Here is a 19106-nt window from a genome sequence, read left to right as displayed (position 1 = left end):
CTAGTGTGAGATGATGAACCCTGGGAATTTACCCCAGACAACATAGCCACTTCAATAACATGTAATTTAAACTACTAAAAATAAATTTATATGCAAGGCGTGTAAAAACAGTAGAATGGAAAGACTTGGANACTAAAAATAAATTTATATGCAAGGCGTGTAAAAACAGTAGAATGGAAAGACTTGGAACCAACCCAAATGCCCATCAATGATAGACTGGATTAAGAAAATGTGGCACATATACACCATGGAATACTATGCAGCTATAAAAAAGGTGAGTTTGGCCGGGCGCGGTGGCTCAAGCCTGTAATCCCAGCACTTTGGGAGGCCGAGATGGGCGGATCACGAGGTCAGGAGATCGAGACCATGCTGGCTAACACGGTGAAACCCCGTCTCTACTAAAAAATACAAAAAATTAGCCGGGCGAAGTGGCGGGCACCTGTGGTCCCAGCTACTCGGGAGGCTGAGGCGGGAGAATGGCGTGAACCCGGGAGGCGGAGCTTGCAGTGAGCTGAGATCTGGCCACTGCACTCCAGCCTGGGCAACAGAGCGAGACTCCGTCTCCAAAAAAAAAAAAAAAAAAAAGGTGAGTTCATGTCCTTTGTTTGGACATGGATGAAGCTGGAAACCATCATTCTCAGCAAACTATTGCAAGGACAGAAAACCAAACACTGCATGTTTCACTCATAGGTGGGAACTGAACAATGAGAACACTTGGACACAGGAAGGGGAACATCACACACCAGGGCCTGTCATGGGATGGGGGGAGTGGGGACAGATAGCATTAGGAGATATATCTAATGTAAATGACGAGTGAATGGGTTCGGCACACCAACATGGCACGTGTATACATATGTAACAAACCTGCATGTTGTGCACATGTATCCTAGAACTTATAGTGTAAAAAAAAAAAAAAAAGATAAGGACAAGAATGTAGCCAGGCCTGTACACAGAACCATGGCTGCCAGAGGAGCCCAGGTTTCTAGACCCATCAACTCACTTGCCGATCTTTGGCTTTCTCGTTTCCCTCCCCAAGCCTCAATTTTCCAGCTGTACTTTGTGTACTTGTGTGTGTGTGTGTGTGTGTGTGTGTATATGTGTGCGTGAGGGGAGGGCTAGGCTACTCACCTCTGAGGTCTCTTCAAACTTGGACACACTGTGGTTCTAATGAAGTAGTTAAAGCCTGAGGCAGGAGCCTGGCGGGGGACTGGGGCTCCTGAAAGCTATCTGGGGGAGTTGGTACATTGTGGTCTTTTTCTAGAGTGCTTGGTTGCTGACTGAGGACTGGGGAGTTCCATCCCTGCTCATTATCATCTATATAACCTTCAGCAAGTCACCGTAATGTCTCTAATGTCCCAAGGCCAGTTTTACCCCCACCTCGGTAGGACATTGCCCTTGTGGAGAACAGAAGATCCCCTTTGCATCTGATAAGACGGCTTGCAGCATAGCTGTGAGAGGGACCCATAAGTCTCCATTGTGGTTCCCACATCCAGCCTGGCCAGCCCCCTGCACGGCTGGCTCCTTGACAGGCTGCCACCAGACCTCTCAGCCTCCAGGGCTTTGAGCAGATTGGCTCGCCTCTGGCTGATTCTCCTGGGGCAATCATGGGTCTGGACTGTACCATTCCTCCAGCAGGTGCCCCCCTCAGCAGATGGCAGGGGGTTTCACCTTTACCCTGAGTTCATGACATGTATTCGTTTATAGAGCTTTAAATTAGGCTGGGGCCAGGCACAAAATGATCAAGACCAGTGAGGGAGATGTCTGTGTTGGCCGCTTTAGTTGTGGCCCTAAAGGACATACGCGGAGGGGAAAAAGGAGTTATTTGGAGACACAGTGAGTTCCGAAAGCCCAGGGCTGGCTGGGTCATTTGGAGAAGCCAAAGAGCTTGGTCAGTTAGAAAACAATATCAGCATAAGTTACAGTAGCTGGAGAGAGTTCAGGGAGGGAGGGGAGAAGGCCAGAAGCTCAAAGAGCTCCCTCCTCAAGCCCCCTGACAGCCAGCCGGATACTCCTCATGGAAAGAGGCATTTCAGAAACGATTCCCAATGTCAGGGTCCATTGGCAGAGGTCAGGTGAGGAGAAGCAGTACTAGAAGTAGTGTATGAGCCTGACTGTCCCTTGGTTCTGTAACATACTTCCCTGCCTCGCTGGGTGCCTGCCCTTTCTCTGAGGTTGGTTCTCCCCCTTCCCCAACAAAACTATGAGCCATCCCAAAGCTTTCCAAGTAAATCTGTTTTTGGTTTAACTGAAAAAACAAAACAAAACAAAACAAAAAAAAATCACAAAGACTCCTCTAGAAAGCTTCCAGAACTGATAAAAGAATTCAGCATCCGGATACGAAATAAATGCACACAAGTCAGTAGCTCTTCTATACAACAGCAGCGACCAAGCTGCGAATCAAATGAAGAACTCAATCCCTTTTACAATAGCTGCAAAAATAAAATAAAATAAAATACTTAGGAGTATACCTAACCAAGGAGTTGAAAGACCTCTACAAGGAAAACTACAAAACACCACTGAAAGAAGTCATAGGTGACACAAACAAATGGAAACACATCCTATGTTCATGGATGGGTAGAAGCATTATTGTGAAAATGACCATACTGCCAAAAGCAATCTACAAATTCAGCGCAATCCCCATCAAAATACTACCATTGTTCTTCATAGAACTAAAAAAAAAAAAAAAAAAAAAAAAAAAAATCCTAAAATTCATATGGAACCAAAAAAGACCCCACAGAGCCAAAGCAAGATGAAGCAAAAAGAACAAATCTGGAGGCATCACACTGCCTGATTTCAAACTGTGGTATAAGTCCATAGTCACCAAAACAGCATGGTACTTGGTATAAAAATAGGCACGTAGAACAATGGAACAGAACAGATAACTCAGAAATAAACCCAAATACTTGCAAGTGATCTTAGATAAAGCAAACAAAAACATAAAGTGGTGATAGGACACCGTATTCAACAAATAGTGCTGGGATAATTGGCAAGCCACATGTAGGAGAATGAAACTGAATCCTCATCTCTCACCTTACGCAAAAATCAACTGAAGATGGATCAAGAATTTAAATCTAAGACATGAAACTATAAAAATTCTAGAAGATAACATTGGAAAAACCTTCTAGACATTGGCTTAGGCAAGGATTTTATGACCAAGAACCCAAAAGAAAATGCAATAAAAACAAAGATAAATAGCTGGGACATAATTAAACGAAAGAGCTTTTGCACAGCAAAAGGAAGTCAGCAGAGTAAACAGGCAACCCACAGAGTGGGAGAAAATCTTCACAATCTACACAACTGACAAAGGACTAATATCCAGAATCTACAACAAACTCAAACAATCAGCAAGAAAAAAACAAACAATCCCATCAAAAAGTGGGCTAAGGATAGGAATAGAAAATTCTAAAAAGAAGATATACAAATGGTCAACGAAGATATGAAAAAATACTCAACATCACTAACAATCAGGGAAATGTAACTTAAAACCACAACGTGATACCACCTTACTCCTGCAGAATGGCCCTATTAAAAAAAAAAAAAATAAAAAAATAAAGATAAAAAAATACACGTTGGCGTGGATGTGGTGAATAGGAAATACTTCTACAATGCTGGTGGGAATGTAAACTAGTACAGCCACTATGGAAAACTGTGGAGATTCCTTAAAGAACTAAAAGTAGAACTACTATTTGATCCAGCAATCCCACTATTGGGTATCTACCCAGAGGAAAGGAAGTCATTACATGAAAAAGATACTTGCACACGATTATAGCATCACAATTCACAATTGCAAAAACATGGAACCGGGCCGGGTATGGTAGCTCACGCCTGTAATCCTAGCACTTTGGGAGGCTGAGGCAGGCAGATCACCTGAGGTCAGGAGTTCAAGACCAGCCTGGCCAACATTGTGAAACCCCGTCTCTACTAAAAATACAAAAATTAGCCAGGCGTGGTGGCATGTGCCTGTAATCCCAGCTACTGGGGAAGCTGACACAGGAGAATTGCTTGAACGCATGGAAGGAGGAGGTTGCAGTCAGCTGAGATCGTGCCATTGTACTCCAGCCTGGGTGATGAGAGCGAAAACGCCATCTCAAAAAACAAAAAAACAAACTAGAACCAACCCAAATGCCCATCAATCAATGAGTAGATAAACTGTGGTGTGTGTGTATATATGTATATATGGTGGAATACTACTCAGCTATAAAAAGGAATGAATTAATGGCATTTGCAGCGACCTGGATAATAATGAAGACCATTATTCTAAGTGAAGTAACTCAGGAATGAAAAATCAGACATTGTATGTTCTCACCCATAAGTGGGAGCTAAGCTATGAGGATGCAAACGCGTAAGAATGACACAATGCACTTTGGGGGTCAGAGGGAAAGTGTGGGAAGGGGGCAAGGCATAAAAGACTACAAATATGGTGCAGTGTATACTGCTCAGGTGATGGGTGAACCAAAATCTCACAAATCACCACTAAATAACTTATTCATGTAACTAAACATCACCTGTTCCCCCAATAACCCCAGGCATGGTGGCATGTGCCTGTAGTCCCAGGTACTTAGGAGGCTGAGGCATGAGAATAGCTTGAACCTGGGAGGTGGGGGCTGCAGGGAGCTGAGATCTCCAGCCTGGGTGACAGAGCAAGACTCTGTCTCAAAAACAAATCAAAAGACTAATGTTTCTACTTTTGATATCAGCATAGTAATAAAAGAACAAACAGCTTATAAAATCATTCTCAAGTCTTTAATTAAAATCCATAGAGCATTTAACATGAACAGATGTTTAAACTCTTTCAGTGACTCTCATATTTTAAAATCCTTTGCACAGCATTGTGAGGCTAACTTCATGCTAGAAATCTACAGATAATGTAACACCACAAAAATACATTCGGAGTCCATTCCAATGCAAGTTTAAAACACTTTAATTGGCAGACAATGTAAAGATATTTAAAAACAAAAATTACAAAATGAGCACATAAAAGTCTTCCCTTTTGAATTTTTAATAAAATACTTCTCTGTATAAGATCTAATGAAAAATTCCAGTTACTTATAAAAGTTATGTGAGAAATCAATTAAGATATGTATCTATATATGATCTATATATGTATGAATTACACTATTGTTTAAATGAACAAAATGTTGAACACTTTGACGACACAGCACACCATCTATCACTCATATTAAAATAGATGAAAATACTCAAAGAAGCAGTTGGATACAGGCAAAAGAAAAGTATGATACTTGAGGCCAAAAGAAAAAAAAATCCAAAAAACAAAAACAATCTCCCCATCCCCCACCAAACCCTTAACTGTAAGGGAAAGAAAGGGAGAACTTAAAGCAAACTGTGGACCAAATTCTCATTATTATTATTTAATGAGAAACAGCATGAGAATTTGGCTTCAAATTACTAAAACAGCTACAGAAACTTATTTGGCCTGGACAATTTAATAGTATACCAACTGCTGAAATAACCAAGCGCAGCTGGTATACGGCTGGAGGAAAAAAACCAGACTTTTTACAGCTTTAACTTTGTAAAAAAATGTATCTTTTGGAAACTATAGTCTCCTTCACAAATTGCACTTGAGATGGCTGAATGCATTGATTGAGCAAGGCATTATTATTTGTTCACTGACACACACACAAAAGCAGCTACAGATAGTTGACATTTTGGACTACTAAAACTATTTTAGACATGTTTTTCTTCTCTAAGAAAATGATCTATGATGTTTGTGAAACTTAACGGCCTGTCTGCTCTGCCATGTTTCCGGAGACCTGATGCTGGTTCAACACTATCTCTTACTGTAATGGAGAAGTTTGATGGAAATATGAATAAAGTCAGTCCAAATGATATTAATTTCCGGAATTTTAAGCTTTATCTTGACCAGGAAAGGAAGCTCCTGCAAAACTGATGGTTTCACTGACAGAGCTTACAAAATGTACATAATGAGCACTGCCAGTTTGAATACTATATCTCTAGAAAATGACAAATGAACTCTGTAATTGATTTTTAAAGATAGAGAATGACTTTCACAGCCACTTCTCTACAATAAATTGTCTTTTACAGTAAAAACAAAATTTGGAAGCAACATGATACTAAGAAATACAGCAAGCTCATAAGGCTGAGAAATTGTACGGTTGCTTTAAAAAACCTTGCTCTAAATAATGGGAAGAAGTGTGACAGAACTAACTTCAGTGAAGATCTGCACAGTTCTCATATAATAAAGTAAAAATTAGACAACCACTATGAACAGCTATGACTAACACAAAAACTGATACATAAAGAGTAAAAAAGACCCTACAGTTTATCTATTTCCTTGAGCTAGAAAGATATAGTATAGTCCAAAAATGCAGTGACTGGGTATGTCTTTATTTAACTGTTTCTCTTCTTCCATCTGCCTCCCTTTCTCTGCCTCCTCTCATTAAAACCAAGATTCTAGCTTAGTTTGGAAGCAGCAGTCTAAAATGAAAGCAGATACCTGATCATAGAAAAGAAACAACGAAAAGCTTGCATCAATAGTTCTTCATTCCTCCGACCAACTGGGAAAAAAACCCTTCAATCTTTATTAGTTACCCCTTTGAAAAGCAAGAAAAATCTTAAATTGAAACCAAGGTTCAGTACAGGTGACTTTAATTTTTTTGTGCAACTGAGTCTTAGATGTTTAAGACTTTAGTCTACATGATGTTTAAATCAATTAATACATTCAGTCAAATTCTAACACTGAGGTAATTATTAGATAATGCAGGAAAATGTGAAAAGGAACGAGACTGGAAGGAGCAATCTTCAAAATTCACTTAAGTTGCTCAAAAAAGAAATAACTTATTGAATAGAAATATTTAGAAATGTTTCAGTTAGGAGACAAAGGCTTAAATAGACTGAAGTGCTCTAGTTATGTGGAAACATAAAGCAATTTGGGGAATCTGTCCTGTGTGCCCTTAACAGTCCACCATTTTCACAAAAAGCCCTCAGAAGATTCAAGTTGAATGAGCATATTTTTAAACTTTGGGGGTGGTCTTAGTCCACGCCATCTCAAAGAGAAGGTTTTAAATTTATTGAAGTCCAACTGCTTTTCAGATATACTCTAGATTCCAGGCCTATCAACAGATCGTTTCCTCATCACGGGGCAGAAATGGCCTCTGCCTCTTTCATCCTCCATAGGGAGGGCACATCTCCCATTGACCTCAGGCCCACATTTGGAATGGGTCTACAGGGGAAAAAGAAAAGAGAATGCCTGACCACTACCCAGCCATTATGGAGCTCTATCCTATCTTAATCTCTTCTCAGTTTTGGCCTTTAGAATAATAATGTTAAAAAAAAAAAGTAAGGATAATACAACTTTTTCTTTTTGTTTTTTTTGAGACACAGTCTTGCTCTGCTGCCCAGGCTGGAGTGCAGTGGTGCAATCTTGACTCACTGCAGACTCCGCCTCCCGGGTTCAAGTGATTCTCATGCCTCAGCCTCCCAAGTAGCTGGGACTGCAGGCATGTGCCACCATGCCCGGCTAATTTTTGTAGTTTTAGTAGAGATGGGGCTTCGCCATGTTGGCCAGGCTTGTCTGGAACTCTGGACCTCAAGTGATCCACCTGCCTCAGCCTCCCAAAGTGCTGGGATTACAGGCGTGAGCCACTGCACCTGGCTGGAAAATAAAACTCACTGCCTATCTGCATAGAACTGTCAGCTTGCTGTGCTCAAATATTGGGGAAGTATCCTTATGGGTTTAGCGCACTATGTTTACTAAAATTTCCCTTTGGAGTTTTCAGAAGATGGCAGGTGCTGCTTCTTCTATGCTCTAAAACAGATGCGAGTTGCATGCTATTTATATAACTGTCACACAGGAGTAATGAGTGAGGCAATTTCTAAATGCTGGAGTTTGTACAGCTGAGGTGAAACATTACACACTTTAAAGTAGGAACAGGTTAATATAAGATTACTGTCACAATTTAACTTTTCTTTGTATTACCATAATAGATGTTTCCTTTAAACACAAATAGAGTTTATAAGGCAATAACGATAAACATTGAGGATTTACTTGAGCCTCATTACTCAAGATCCCACTACAGATAAAGAAACAATGTTGGGAACTGATATACATCTGAACTTATGAAAATAACAGAAAATAAAATCATGGAAACTTATATGACTATGATAAATGACAGATAATGAATATTTCTCTTTTATACTGAAGGCACTGCTAATACACAGATATCCTGCTAACATTTAAACTCTGAAATCAGAAGTTAGTGAAAGGAGTCCATTTAGTTTAATACCAGCATTTTAAAAAACAAGTAAGACTACTGTAAGAGTCATGGCAGAGTTTCCAACGAGCTAAATGAAAATCAGATATAACAAGCTGCTCCATATAAAGATTGTGGTTCCTACTTTTAAAAAAGTATGCTATAACTTACTTCCTTAAAAATATAAGCATATCACAAAAACTAAATAATAAATATATATATATAAACATAGGCCCTGCTGAGAAATCTTCATAAATTCTAAAATAATTTCAACAGTTATAGGTTGAACCACACATTCACATATGACATGCAAAGAGAGAATCCCAGCATCATTGAACAGTTCAGCATAAAGCTAAAAATACAGAATTAGAATGAAATAGGCGGTAAATAATGTATGTCACAAACTGATGACTGTGCCTCCTATATTGTAGCACACCTTGGAACAATTAGAATTTCTTCAGTCCCAGGAAGCACTACATACCGACCAACCATGAAGCTCTCATAAAATGTCAGGTAAGCAAAAAAAAAGCCATACAAAATAATACAATTTATTAACGTGACTAATATTTCATATTTTGTTAGAAGATTAATTTGTAATCATTGTACCCTGTAGATTTTGAAACAATTTTATTAGAAATTCCTAATGCTGGTTCTTGAGTAATCTAAAAAATTGTATTTACTCAAATTTAGAATGCTATTTATAGTTCTAAGCAGTTAGATGAAATATTCTGATTATTCTAAAGTTGCTTTGGTACAAAATTTAGAATAAAGCAAAACTGGCAGCACCACAACAAATGTGATCCTTTTGCAGCAGGTCTAAGGGTCCCTCAGAGACAACAAAGCGTAAGTTAAAATACATATAAATAAGAGCCATTCTCCTGACAATTTTCTCACATCATTAACAAGGGAAATAAAATCCACATTCAGTAAGTTATACTGGAGGCCCAAATGTCATGCTCCATGTCATTATTCCTCAATGATAGTGTAAAAAATGCTTATTATTGCTAACTGATGTCTAATTCATAGTTCTGGATGCTTCAATGATGAGGCCAATGATTAGAGTGGTACATTTTAATGTTTAGTCCACTGATACTGTGATGTTATTTTAATGCAAGGTTTAATTTAGTTTTTTATTACAGATTTATTGAGGTATAATTGACATACAACAAACTGCACATACTTAAAGTGCACAATTTGATACACAGTCTTTTAAACAGCATGAAAAGTGCCTGATAAATTAAAAATGAAAAAATTTCAATTTACACATCTTTTTTTAAAATAGTACATTCTAATTTTTATGAGATATAGATATGGATTTATAAAAAGGTAGATGGAAAGAGAAGAAATTAATTCCAACAGCCAAATTTACTCAGAAGGTTTAGAAACACCAAAATTGACAGCCAGTTTTCTTGATTTTCTTCTTGAAGAAGAGCTTGGTGTTGACTTATGGTGAGATATACTACGGCCCTGAGAGGCCGTTTCAACTTGAAAAGAAGATGCAGGTTGAGCAATCTGAGAGGACTTCAAAGAAGCTGATGAGCTCTCCTGTGGACTTACTTTGACAATGTTGGAAGAATCTGGCTGGCTGGTCTGAACTGGAGTGGCTTGAGAACTCTGGGCTTCCTTATTCTCAAAGTTCTTTTTGTTTGCAACCCTTTTTTTAGTAACCTGTTAGGAATAAAAGCATCACTAATTAATAATGTAGGCAAAAAAAATTGGAAATTACCATAAACCATGCATGCTGCTAATATTTGTCAATCACAGCTGATCTGTGACTTCCACTTATAATTTCCAAGTAAGACTTTAGTAATTCAAAGAACTTAATTACAAACAAAATATTTAAAATTCTTGGGCTGGGTGCAGTGGCTCACAACTGTAATATCAGCACTTTGGGAGGCTGAGGCAGGTGGATCGCTTGAGATCTGGGGTTTGAGACCATGGCAAAACTCCATCTCTACAAAAAAATTACAAAAACTAGACAGGCATGCTGACACATGCCTGTGGCCTCAGGTACTCAGGAGTCTAAGGTGGGAGGATCACTGTAGCCCAGGAAGTCAAGGCTGCAGGGAGCCGAGATTGTGTGTGGGCTGCGTTCCAGCCTGGGCTACAGAGTGAGATCCTTCTCCAAAAAAATGAATAATAATAATAATAAAACAAATAAATACAATTCTCCACAGGTTAAATATTTTAAAAATGTTTGTGATTTTATTTATGTTTCAGATTTTAATCAATCTGTATTAGAATAGCATATTACTTGGTACAATTATTATTTATTAGAACACAAACTCAGAGAGCAGGGACAGGTCAGACTTGTCAATCACTGCCTTCTTACTACCCACACTAGTACTGAACTTCCAGTTGGCACTGAATAAGTAAACTGAATAAAAAAATCTTTATCAATAGTCTTTCAGCATTAAACAAATAATTATCTTAAAAATGTAATTTTTCTCACCTGCAGAGGTATAAACTGATTGTGCACACCCCCTGGCATTCCCCCAGCCATGGGCATGGTCCCAGAATATAAAGTATGATGGAAGGGCTTCCCAGGAACTGGCACTGATGGTCCCCATGGCATTGAGCCAAAGAGATGAGATGATGAAGGCATTATATTAGCTGTTAAAAACCAAGGAAAATTTTTCTTTTAGTAAAATGGTATCATCAAAGCTCTCAAATTTGAGACCTCCTTCTGTTAGCCTGTTTGGGCTTTTTGTTTTTTTTGCCTTTAACAAAAGGCCTACACTTACTTCACCTATAATTACTCTTCCTTACAACATTCAACGTCAGGATCCCTTCCTAGGACTGTGTGGACTATCTACAGAAATGAATTTATCATTATACTGGCCTGAAAAGGAGAATACTACTACTAATATCATATGCTCATACAAGTTTTAGGAATATTTGCAATTATATTTATAAAAATAATAAAAGGGTCATGAAATTGTCCCTTGTGAGAGAAAAGCTTGGGCACAAAGAGAGAAATCTTAAGGATCTCACCTGCCCCCAGTGCATAGTTGCTTCCATAGTGATCCCAGCCTACAAAAAAACCAAAAAAGCTCAAGTCCTGAAATCTCATCACCTTCATATGACAGGTAGAATCTTTCTTTTTTCTATTTTAATAATTGGAAGTCAAGGCCTTTTTTCACTTATGGTTTATTTCTTATTAAAAATGTATTGAACCAATGGGTTCCAAATCTAATTTGTATATCTGAATCACTTGAGGAGCTTGTGAAATACAGATTCCTGGGCAGGGCCTCAGATCTAGTAAGCCAGACTCTGATGGGCCCTGGAGTTTGTATTAAGCTCCATAGGCGATTCTTACGGAGACAGCCTGTACCAGTGCAGCATTTCAAAACTACATTAAACAGTGACAAGGCACCAGCACACTGCCACTGAAGAAGATATGCACTATGTTCAAATATTCTTTTCATAGAGATAAAAAGCAGCCAGACCCGTAAAATAGTATAGCTTAATTAAAGTTCAGCTATTTAAGACATTTTTGGATTAGGAGAGAAGAATCATAACATATTTCAGTGTTATAAAATACACATACACAAATTCTAAGAGGAAGAAAACTTGTAATATGAAAAACACTAATAAGATTCAGAAAATTATATAAAAATAAATGTTAAAAATAATTTTTTTTAAATTTATTTTTTTTAATTTTTTTTTTTAAACACGAGCAGTGGCTCATGCCTGTAATCCCAGCACTTTGGGATGCCAGGCATGGCATGTGGCTGTGGTCCCAGCTACTCAGGAGGCTAATGTGTGAGGATCGCTTGAGCCTGGGAGGCGGAGGTTGCAGTGAAGCAACATCAGGTCATTGCAATTTAACTTGGCTGACAGAGTGAGAACTTGTCTCAAAAAAGAAAACAAAAGTAGAAAATTAGGTCTTGAAACTATCTACGAGCAACTTTGGTGGGAGTCATAATGCTAAGAAGGTCTATTTAAAAGATGCTATGCTAATCTTATACAATGGTCAACTCCGTAATTTCCTCAATAGATCACTGTTATAAATATGAAATACATATTCCTCAACTGGGACATTTTATGAGATAAATTTTTTTATAACATAAAATAGAAATTTACAAAATAACTTTAAAATGTTAATCTAATGCTTAAGTTGTTCTCTGCTGATTAACCTTCAAATAGCTTGGCATTTATGTATTTACATATTTTAACTGGAATATTTGGAGAACACCTTTATAGGACCAAAAGCATTCCAATTATAACCTTAAAATTATTAGTAGGTATGAATAAACTAATCAACATGAAAAAGGCTAAAATATCAATAATAAATGGGGAAAATAATCATTCCTCTTAAAAAATATATGATCATAAGACAATTATGTTTTTAGAGAAGTTTGTGTGCAAACTTTTAGGTACTCTACACATATTAATTACTTAAAATTAATCTATATATAGCTATTGTATTCATTTTTGAATGTGAAGAAGCAGCAGTCAAATTAGATTTTATAAGTTATGGGGATACTATTATATTGAGCTATACAAAAATATCAGATCCATTATGTCATGAAAACTTTATTGACTAAAACATTGTTGGCCGGGCACAGTGGCTCATGCCTGTAATCTGGCACTTTGGGAGGCCGAGGCTGGCGGATCTCTTGAGCCCAGAGTCTGAGACCAGCCTAAACAACATGGTGAAACCCTGTCTCTACAAAAAGACACGAAAATTAGCCAGATGTGGTGGTGTGTGCCATAGTTCCAGCCACTTGGGAGGCAGAGGCAGGAGGATCAACTGAGCCCAAGGAGGTCGAGGCTTCTGTGAGCCCTGATCATGCCACTGCACTCCAGCCTGGGTGACAGGAGTGGCACTCTGTCTCAAAAAAAAAATCCAAGTCTGTCGTCATCTGTGTGTTTTTTTTTTTAGACCTAGGCTAGAGTGCAGTGGCATAATCTTGGCTCACTGTAGCCTCCACCTCACAGGCTCAACCAATTCTCCTGCCTCAGCCTCCTGAATAGCTGGGAACTACAGGCGCACGGCACCACATTCAGCTAATTTCTTCTATTTTCTGTAGTGACAAGGTCTCCCTATGTTGCCCGGGCTGGTCTTGAACTCATGGCTCTAGTGATCCTCCCACCTCAGCCTCTCAAAGTGCTGGGATTACAGGTATGAGCCACCACACCAGCTACCTGTTTTCAAAGCCATGCTTTTGTTACTGTACTGAATTGGCATTCCTTTGACTGTATAAAAAATGTTTTCTTTTGTTTTGGTTTGGGCCTTTGGGGGTTTTCTTGAGACAGGCCTTCCAAAGTGCTGGAAATACAGGCACGAGCCATCATGCCTGGCTCAGACTTGGATTTTGAATGCCAGTTCTGCTAGATAGTAACTTACGACCTTAGACAAATTACATTTAAAAAAAAATCAAAATACTACATATACATTGCACTAAAAAAGATTTTCTTCTTTTTTTTTTTTGAGATGAAGTCTAGCTCTGTAGCCCAGGCTGGAGTGTAGTGACACAATCTCAGCCCACTGCAACCTCTGCCTCCTGGGTTCAAGCGATTCTCCTGCCTCAGCCTCCTGAGTAGCTGTGACTACAGGAGTGTGCCACCATACCCAACTAATTTTCAAATTTTTATATTTTTAGTAGAGACGGTTTCACCATGTTGGTCAGGCTGGTCTTGAACTCCTGAGCTCAAGTGATCCACCTACCTCGGCCTCCCAAAGTGCTGGAATTACAGGCGTGAGCCACTGTGCCTGGCCTAAAAAAGATTTTCAACAGAAAACAGTAGACATCTGTTCTACTCTAGGTTTAACTGTTTTAGATATTTATTTCCACACTGTTCAATAATTTGCTTATGCTACTTGTTAATAATTTATTAATTTTAGGCATTTTTATGTCTACTGACTTCCTATTTAGATATAACAAAATTCAGTTTTTTTGCATTACCCCTCACTACTTACCCTGTACTCCCAATGTAAGTACATTACATCATTTGTTTAAATATACAAGCAGTGTTATCTATTTGTGGTATGTGGCTATGTAAATATTATCACTGCAGAGCCAGGCTGGGTACTCTGATTATGTTTCTTGTAAGAAGAGATCCATTATGTACTTTCTTGTAAAACCTTTTGTTTTTACTTGAGTTGGTCATAATTTTTTTTTTCTTTTTTTTTGAGACAGGTCTCATTCTGTCACCCAGGCTGGGGGGCAGTGGCATGATCACAGCTCACTGCAGCCTTGACCCCCCAGGCTCAAGTGATCCTCCCAAGTAGCTGCGACTGTAGGTACATGCCACCATGTCTGGCCACTTTTTTATTTTTTGTAGATTAGAGATGGGGTTTTATCATGTTGCCAGGCTGTTTCACCATGTTGCCCAGGCTAATAAGTATTTTTTAAAAGCTTAGTCTTGCTTATATCAATTCTTTAGGAAAAATATAATAAAAGCTGCTCAGTCTTCTCTATATCCATCCTTAATGTCTTCCCGTTGCTCATCTATTAGTAACCTTACTGCCAAGACTTCCCTCTGCCTCTCTAGTTGGGACTAGTCACTTTCTAGACCCACTGAGCAGCTGGCATCCTGGGATTTTCATTCATTGTATAACTATACTAGATCTGCAATTTGTCACTTTGGTTTCCTAATTTTCTTTTTTAAACTGCTGCTTTGTTTTGTTGGAGTACATAATTCAGTAGTTTCTTAAAAGAGGGTAGGCAAGGCATGATGGCTCACGCTTGTAATCTCAGCATTTTCGAAGGCTAAGTGGGAGGATTGCTTGAGCCCAGGACTTTGAGATCAGCCTGGGCAATATAGTGAGACCTTGCCACTTCAAAAAAAAAAAAAGGTACATAAGAAATACATTTGCATATCTGAAAATATCTTTTTGTCTCCTTTATACTGGATTCATAGTTTGGCTATACAGAGAAATTAGGATGAAACTCATTCTGCCTCAGGGTTTTGAGGTATTCAATGCTTTCTGGCTTCTAGGCACTGTTCAATAGTACAGTACCATCCTAATTCTTGTTCTTTTATATGTACTGTATTTCTTCTCTTCTCTGAATCTCTTAGGACCATTTTTATCACTAGTATTCAGAATCTGAAGATAATCTGTGTCTTTATTCATTGTGCTCAACATTTGGAGGCTCTTTTAGAGATGCACATCATTTTGTTTTAGAAAAATTTCTTATTTGTTTGACACTTACTCCCCTTCCTTCATCTCTGATTTCTTTTTCTGGAACTCCAATAACGTGGGAGCTGGATCTGTGCACTAAATCTCTGTTCTTTCTTATTTTACAACTTTTATCTTCCTTAGCTTTGCTAGGACTTTATCTACTAAATTTTAAAATTTTAGTTAACAATTTTACTTGTTCTCTAATTATTCTTTTTTCATCTTCCAATTTCCTATCTGGGGAGAAGGGTATGACTCGCTACAATCTGAGAACAGGATGAGGAAAAGGGAACTTTTCCTTAATCTCTGTGTTTTCAGTCTCACATTCCATTCTCTTCTCTGCCTGGTATTCCCATATCTAGAGAGCTCCTCTAGAAAACACACCTCCAGTTTTTTGCTTGTAGCGGTCTGGCTGTGTTGCGGAGGGATGAAGGGGGTAGTCTCACCACTCCACACGTAGACTTTCAACGAATCCCTCTCTTTTTAGCACATGCCTCCTCTTTATCTTCTCTAACAGTTTCTGATGCTTCCAAGTTCTGAACCTCTTGGGAACGGTGAGGGACAATCTACTTATCATGCTCATTTGTAATCTCTTCTATGGGCACTTTAGCTTGTAGCTTTTAACCTTGCTCTGCTAAAATGGTTACTTCTTCAGTTGTTTTTCTCAACACAACCTCTTTTCAAATCTCTAATCTGCTGATATTTCTTCTCCTGTCTCTTTGTCCTCGTAGATTTACACTTTTGAAATCCTTTATTATTCAGTTTAATGAGAAGAGATAACTGCATGTCATAAATTTAATCAGTATTATTCACTTTTCTAATGCTTATTGTAAGCATTAGATATTTAGAATTCCTGGAATATTACCTGGCAGTAGATGCAGAAAAGTGATTTTCTAAACTTAAATAAATTATTGGCTTTAAAACAATAATAATTAAGATACAGGGAAGACAACTGCTATTAGGAAAAAAAGCTGAGTGATTTAGAAAATTTCAGAACTTAAGATTTAGAATTATAAAATGTTAGTCTCAACAAAATTTTGGACATAGTCTACTACAAATAAGAAAATACAGTCCTGAAGAAATTACATGATTTTTTTTTTACCTTTTGATATCTAACTTAAACCCAAATTCATCTGTTAGGAGCTATTGGAGAATAAGAGCCTACCCACTCAACCTTTTCTTACTACTCTAGCCATACTAGAGGCTATAGGAAAAGAATGGCATTTCTAGATGAATCTGCAGGCTGTGGCTTTGGACTTTCTCACAATTTCTTAACATTCCTAGATATTTGAGTACATTTCTTATTTCTTAAAAGAGACGCTTCTTAAAAGAGCTTAGTAAAAATAACAATGACAAATACTTATACATGAAAAATATCTTACCAGTAGGTGGGGGAAAGACTGGAGGAATGGTTCCAGGTGGCACAGCTGAAGGATAATTTGCAAATACTGGTGAAGGCAAAGGGAAATTCGTGCCTAAGGTGCCCTGTGGAAGTATTTAAAAGTTACAAGAGAGTGAAATACAAGCTTTCTACAGAGACTAATAAAACATTTAATAGAGAAGTCATGGACAGTTCTTACCAATTGTTGTAAAGCAAAAAGTGCAGCTTTCTCCTTGGCTTCATTTTCAGAGTGGCACTGTGGCCCATGTATCAGTAAGCCATTAGATAATTTTACTTGGCAAACAGTCATTGTCTAAATAAAGAGAATATATTTGTCTATGAAATTCTCTGTCCAGGAAGTTGATCTCCCCCCAAGTTTAGTCTAAACAAGTAAAATAATTTTATCAAGAATTTAAAAAAGGGCTTTCAGTTCAAGTTTTCAATTGCCAGGCAAAAATTTTAGAGTTGTTGCCTTATATTTTTCAGTGTTTACAAAATAAAAAGCTTTCTAAGCTGGCTGAAGGGTCAAGCAACCGAATGCAAATGAAAGCCAGCAAAACTGTTTCCTTTATACAGGGGTTGACAAACTACGGAGTTCTACCTCTTTTTGTAAATAAACTTTTACTGGAACATAGCCACATCCATTCTAATGGCTACTTTCACACTGTAACTGTAGAGTTCGAAAGCTGTGATAGAGACCATCTGGCCCACAAGGCCTAAAATATTTACTATCTGACTCTTTACAGAAAAAATATGCTGACTCATGTTTATACCATCCTTTACTTAGGAGGTATTTTGGTAATATGAGTTAATTGCCAAAATATAAAAGACTCAGATATTCTGATGTGTTTTCTACTCATATTTAAATTATAACTACATTATACTTTAATTTTCCGTTTTATAAAAAAGCTTGTTTTGTTTTGGTGTACCTTAATTTTTTTTTAAAAATAGACTTGGGGGTACAAATGGTAGTTACATGGATATACTACATAGTGGGGAAGTGTGGACTTTAGTGTACCCATCGCCTGAATAGTATACATTGTACCCAGTAGGTCATTTCTCATCCCTCGCATCCCTCTTACCATCCCATCTTTTGAAATCTCTAATGTCTATTATTCCACTCTGTATGTCCATGTTTAGCTCCCATTTATAAATGAGAGAGAACATGTGGTATCTTTCTATTTCTGAATTATTTCACTTAGGATAATGGCCCCCAGTTCCATTCATGTTGCTGCAAGACACATGATTTCATTCTTTTTATGGTTGGATAGTATCACATGGTGTGTGTATACATACACACACACACGCACACATACACCACATTTTCTTTATCCAGTCATCCACTGATGGACACTTAGGTTGATTCCATATCTTTGCTACTATGAATAAATAGTGCTGTGATAAACATACAAATGCAGGCATACTTTTTAGATAATCATTTCTTTTCCTGGGGCAGATACCCAGAAGTGAGACTGCTGAATTAAATCATAGTTCTATATTTAGCTCTTTGAGAAATCACTATACTGTTTTCATACAGGTTATACTAATTTACATTCCAACCAACAGTGTATAAACACTCCCTTTTTGCCACATCCTTGCCAAAATCTGTTGTTTTTTGACTTTTTTAATAATAGCCATTCTGCCTGGTGTGAGATGGTATCTCATTGTGGCCCAAAACTGCACTTCTCTGGTAATTAGCAATGTTGAACATTTTTTTCATGTTTGTTGGCAACCCCTTGAGATGTCTTCTTTTGAGAAATGTTCACTCACGACCTTTGCCTGTTTTCAATGGGGTTATTTGTTTTTTACTTGTTGAGTTATTTGAGTTCCTTGTAGATTCTGGATATTTAAAGTCCTTTGTCAGATACATAGTTTAAAAATACTGCAGATTGATTGTTTACTCTGTTGATTATTTCTTTTGCTGTGCAGGAGCTTTTTAGTTTAGTTAAGTCCCATTTGTCTATTTTTGTTTTTGTTGCATTTGCTTTTGAGATATTAGTCATAAATCTTTGTCTAGGCCAATGTCCAGAAGAGTTTTTCCTATGTTTTCTTCTAGGATTTTTATCGCTTCAGGTCTTACATTTAAGACTCATTTTCTGAGTTCTCTATATATTCTGGATATTCTTTATCAGATATATCATTAGGAAGTATTTTCTCTTATTCTATGAGTTACCTTTTTCACTCTTGTTATTGTCTTTTGATGCATACAATGTTAACATTTCCATGAAGTGCAATTTGTCCATGTTTTCTTTCATGGCCTGTGCGTCTGGTGTCACATCCCAGAAATCACTGCCACATCCAGTGTTGTGAAGCTTCTGCCCTAAGTTTTCTTTCTAAGACTTTTATAGTTTTAGGCCTTATCTTA

The 19106-nt window shown here is 37.8% G+C and overlaps 1 protein-coding gene across 2 annotated transcripts in view; it reads right to left on the bottom strand.

The window, feature by feature from the left end:
• Window positions 1-4721: 4721 nt before the first annotated feature.
• Window positions 4722-19106, bottom strand: part of XRN1 (5'-3' exoribonuclease 1) — a 141798-nt gene continuing 127413 nt past the window's right edge. The window contains exons 38-42 of one of the 2 annotated variants that reach the window (XM_025376799.1): window positions 16941-17054; window positions 16743-16845; window positions 11226-11264; window positions 10684-10844; window positions 4722-9899 (exon numbers count right to left, since the gene is read on the bottom strand). In XM_025376799.1, the coding sequence (XP_025232584.1) occupies window positions 9597-9899; window positions 10684-10844; window positions 11226-11264; window positions 16743-16845; window positions 16941-17054 (720 nt within the window). In that variant the 3' untranslated portion in view covers window positions 4722-9596. The remainder of the gene's footprint in view (window positions 9900-10683; window positions 10845-11225; window positions 11265-16742; window positions 16846-16940; window positions 17055-19106) is intronic. The other variant, XM_025376800.1, reaches the window with a different exon arrangement.

Source organism: Theropithecus gelada, chromosome 2 (genome assembly GCF_003255815.1).
Source record: "Theropithecus gelada isolate Dixy chromosome 2, Tgel_1.0, whole genome shotgun sequence".
Classification (NCBI taxonomy): domain Eukaryota; kingdom Metazoa; phylum Chordata; class Mammalia; order Primates; family Cercopithecidae; genus Theropithecus; species Theropithecus gelada.
This window is presented reverse-complemented; position numbering and strand designations above follow the sequence as displayed.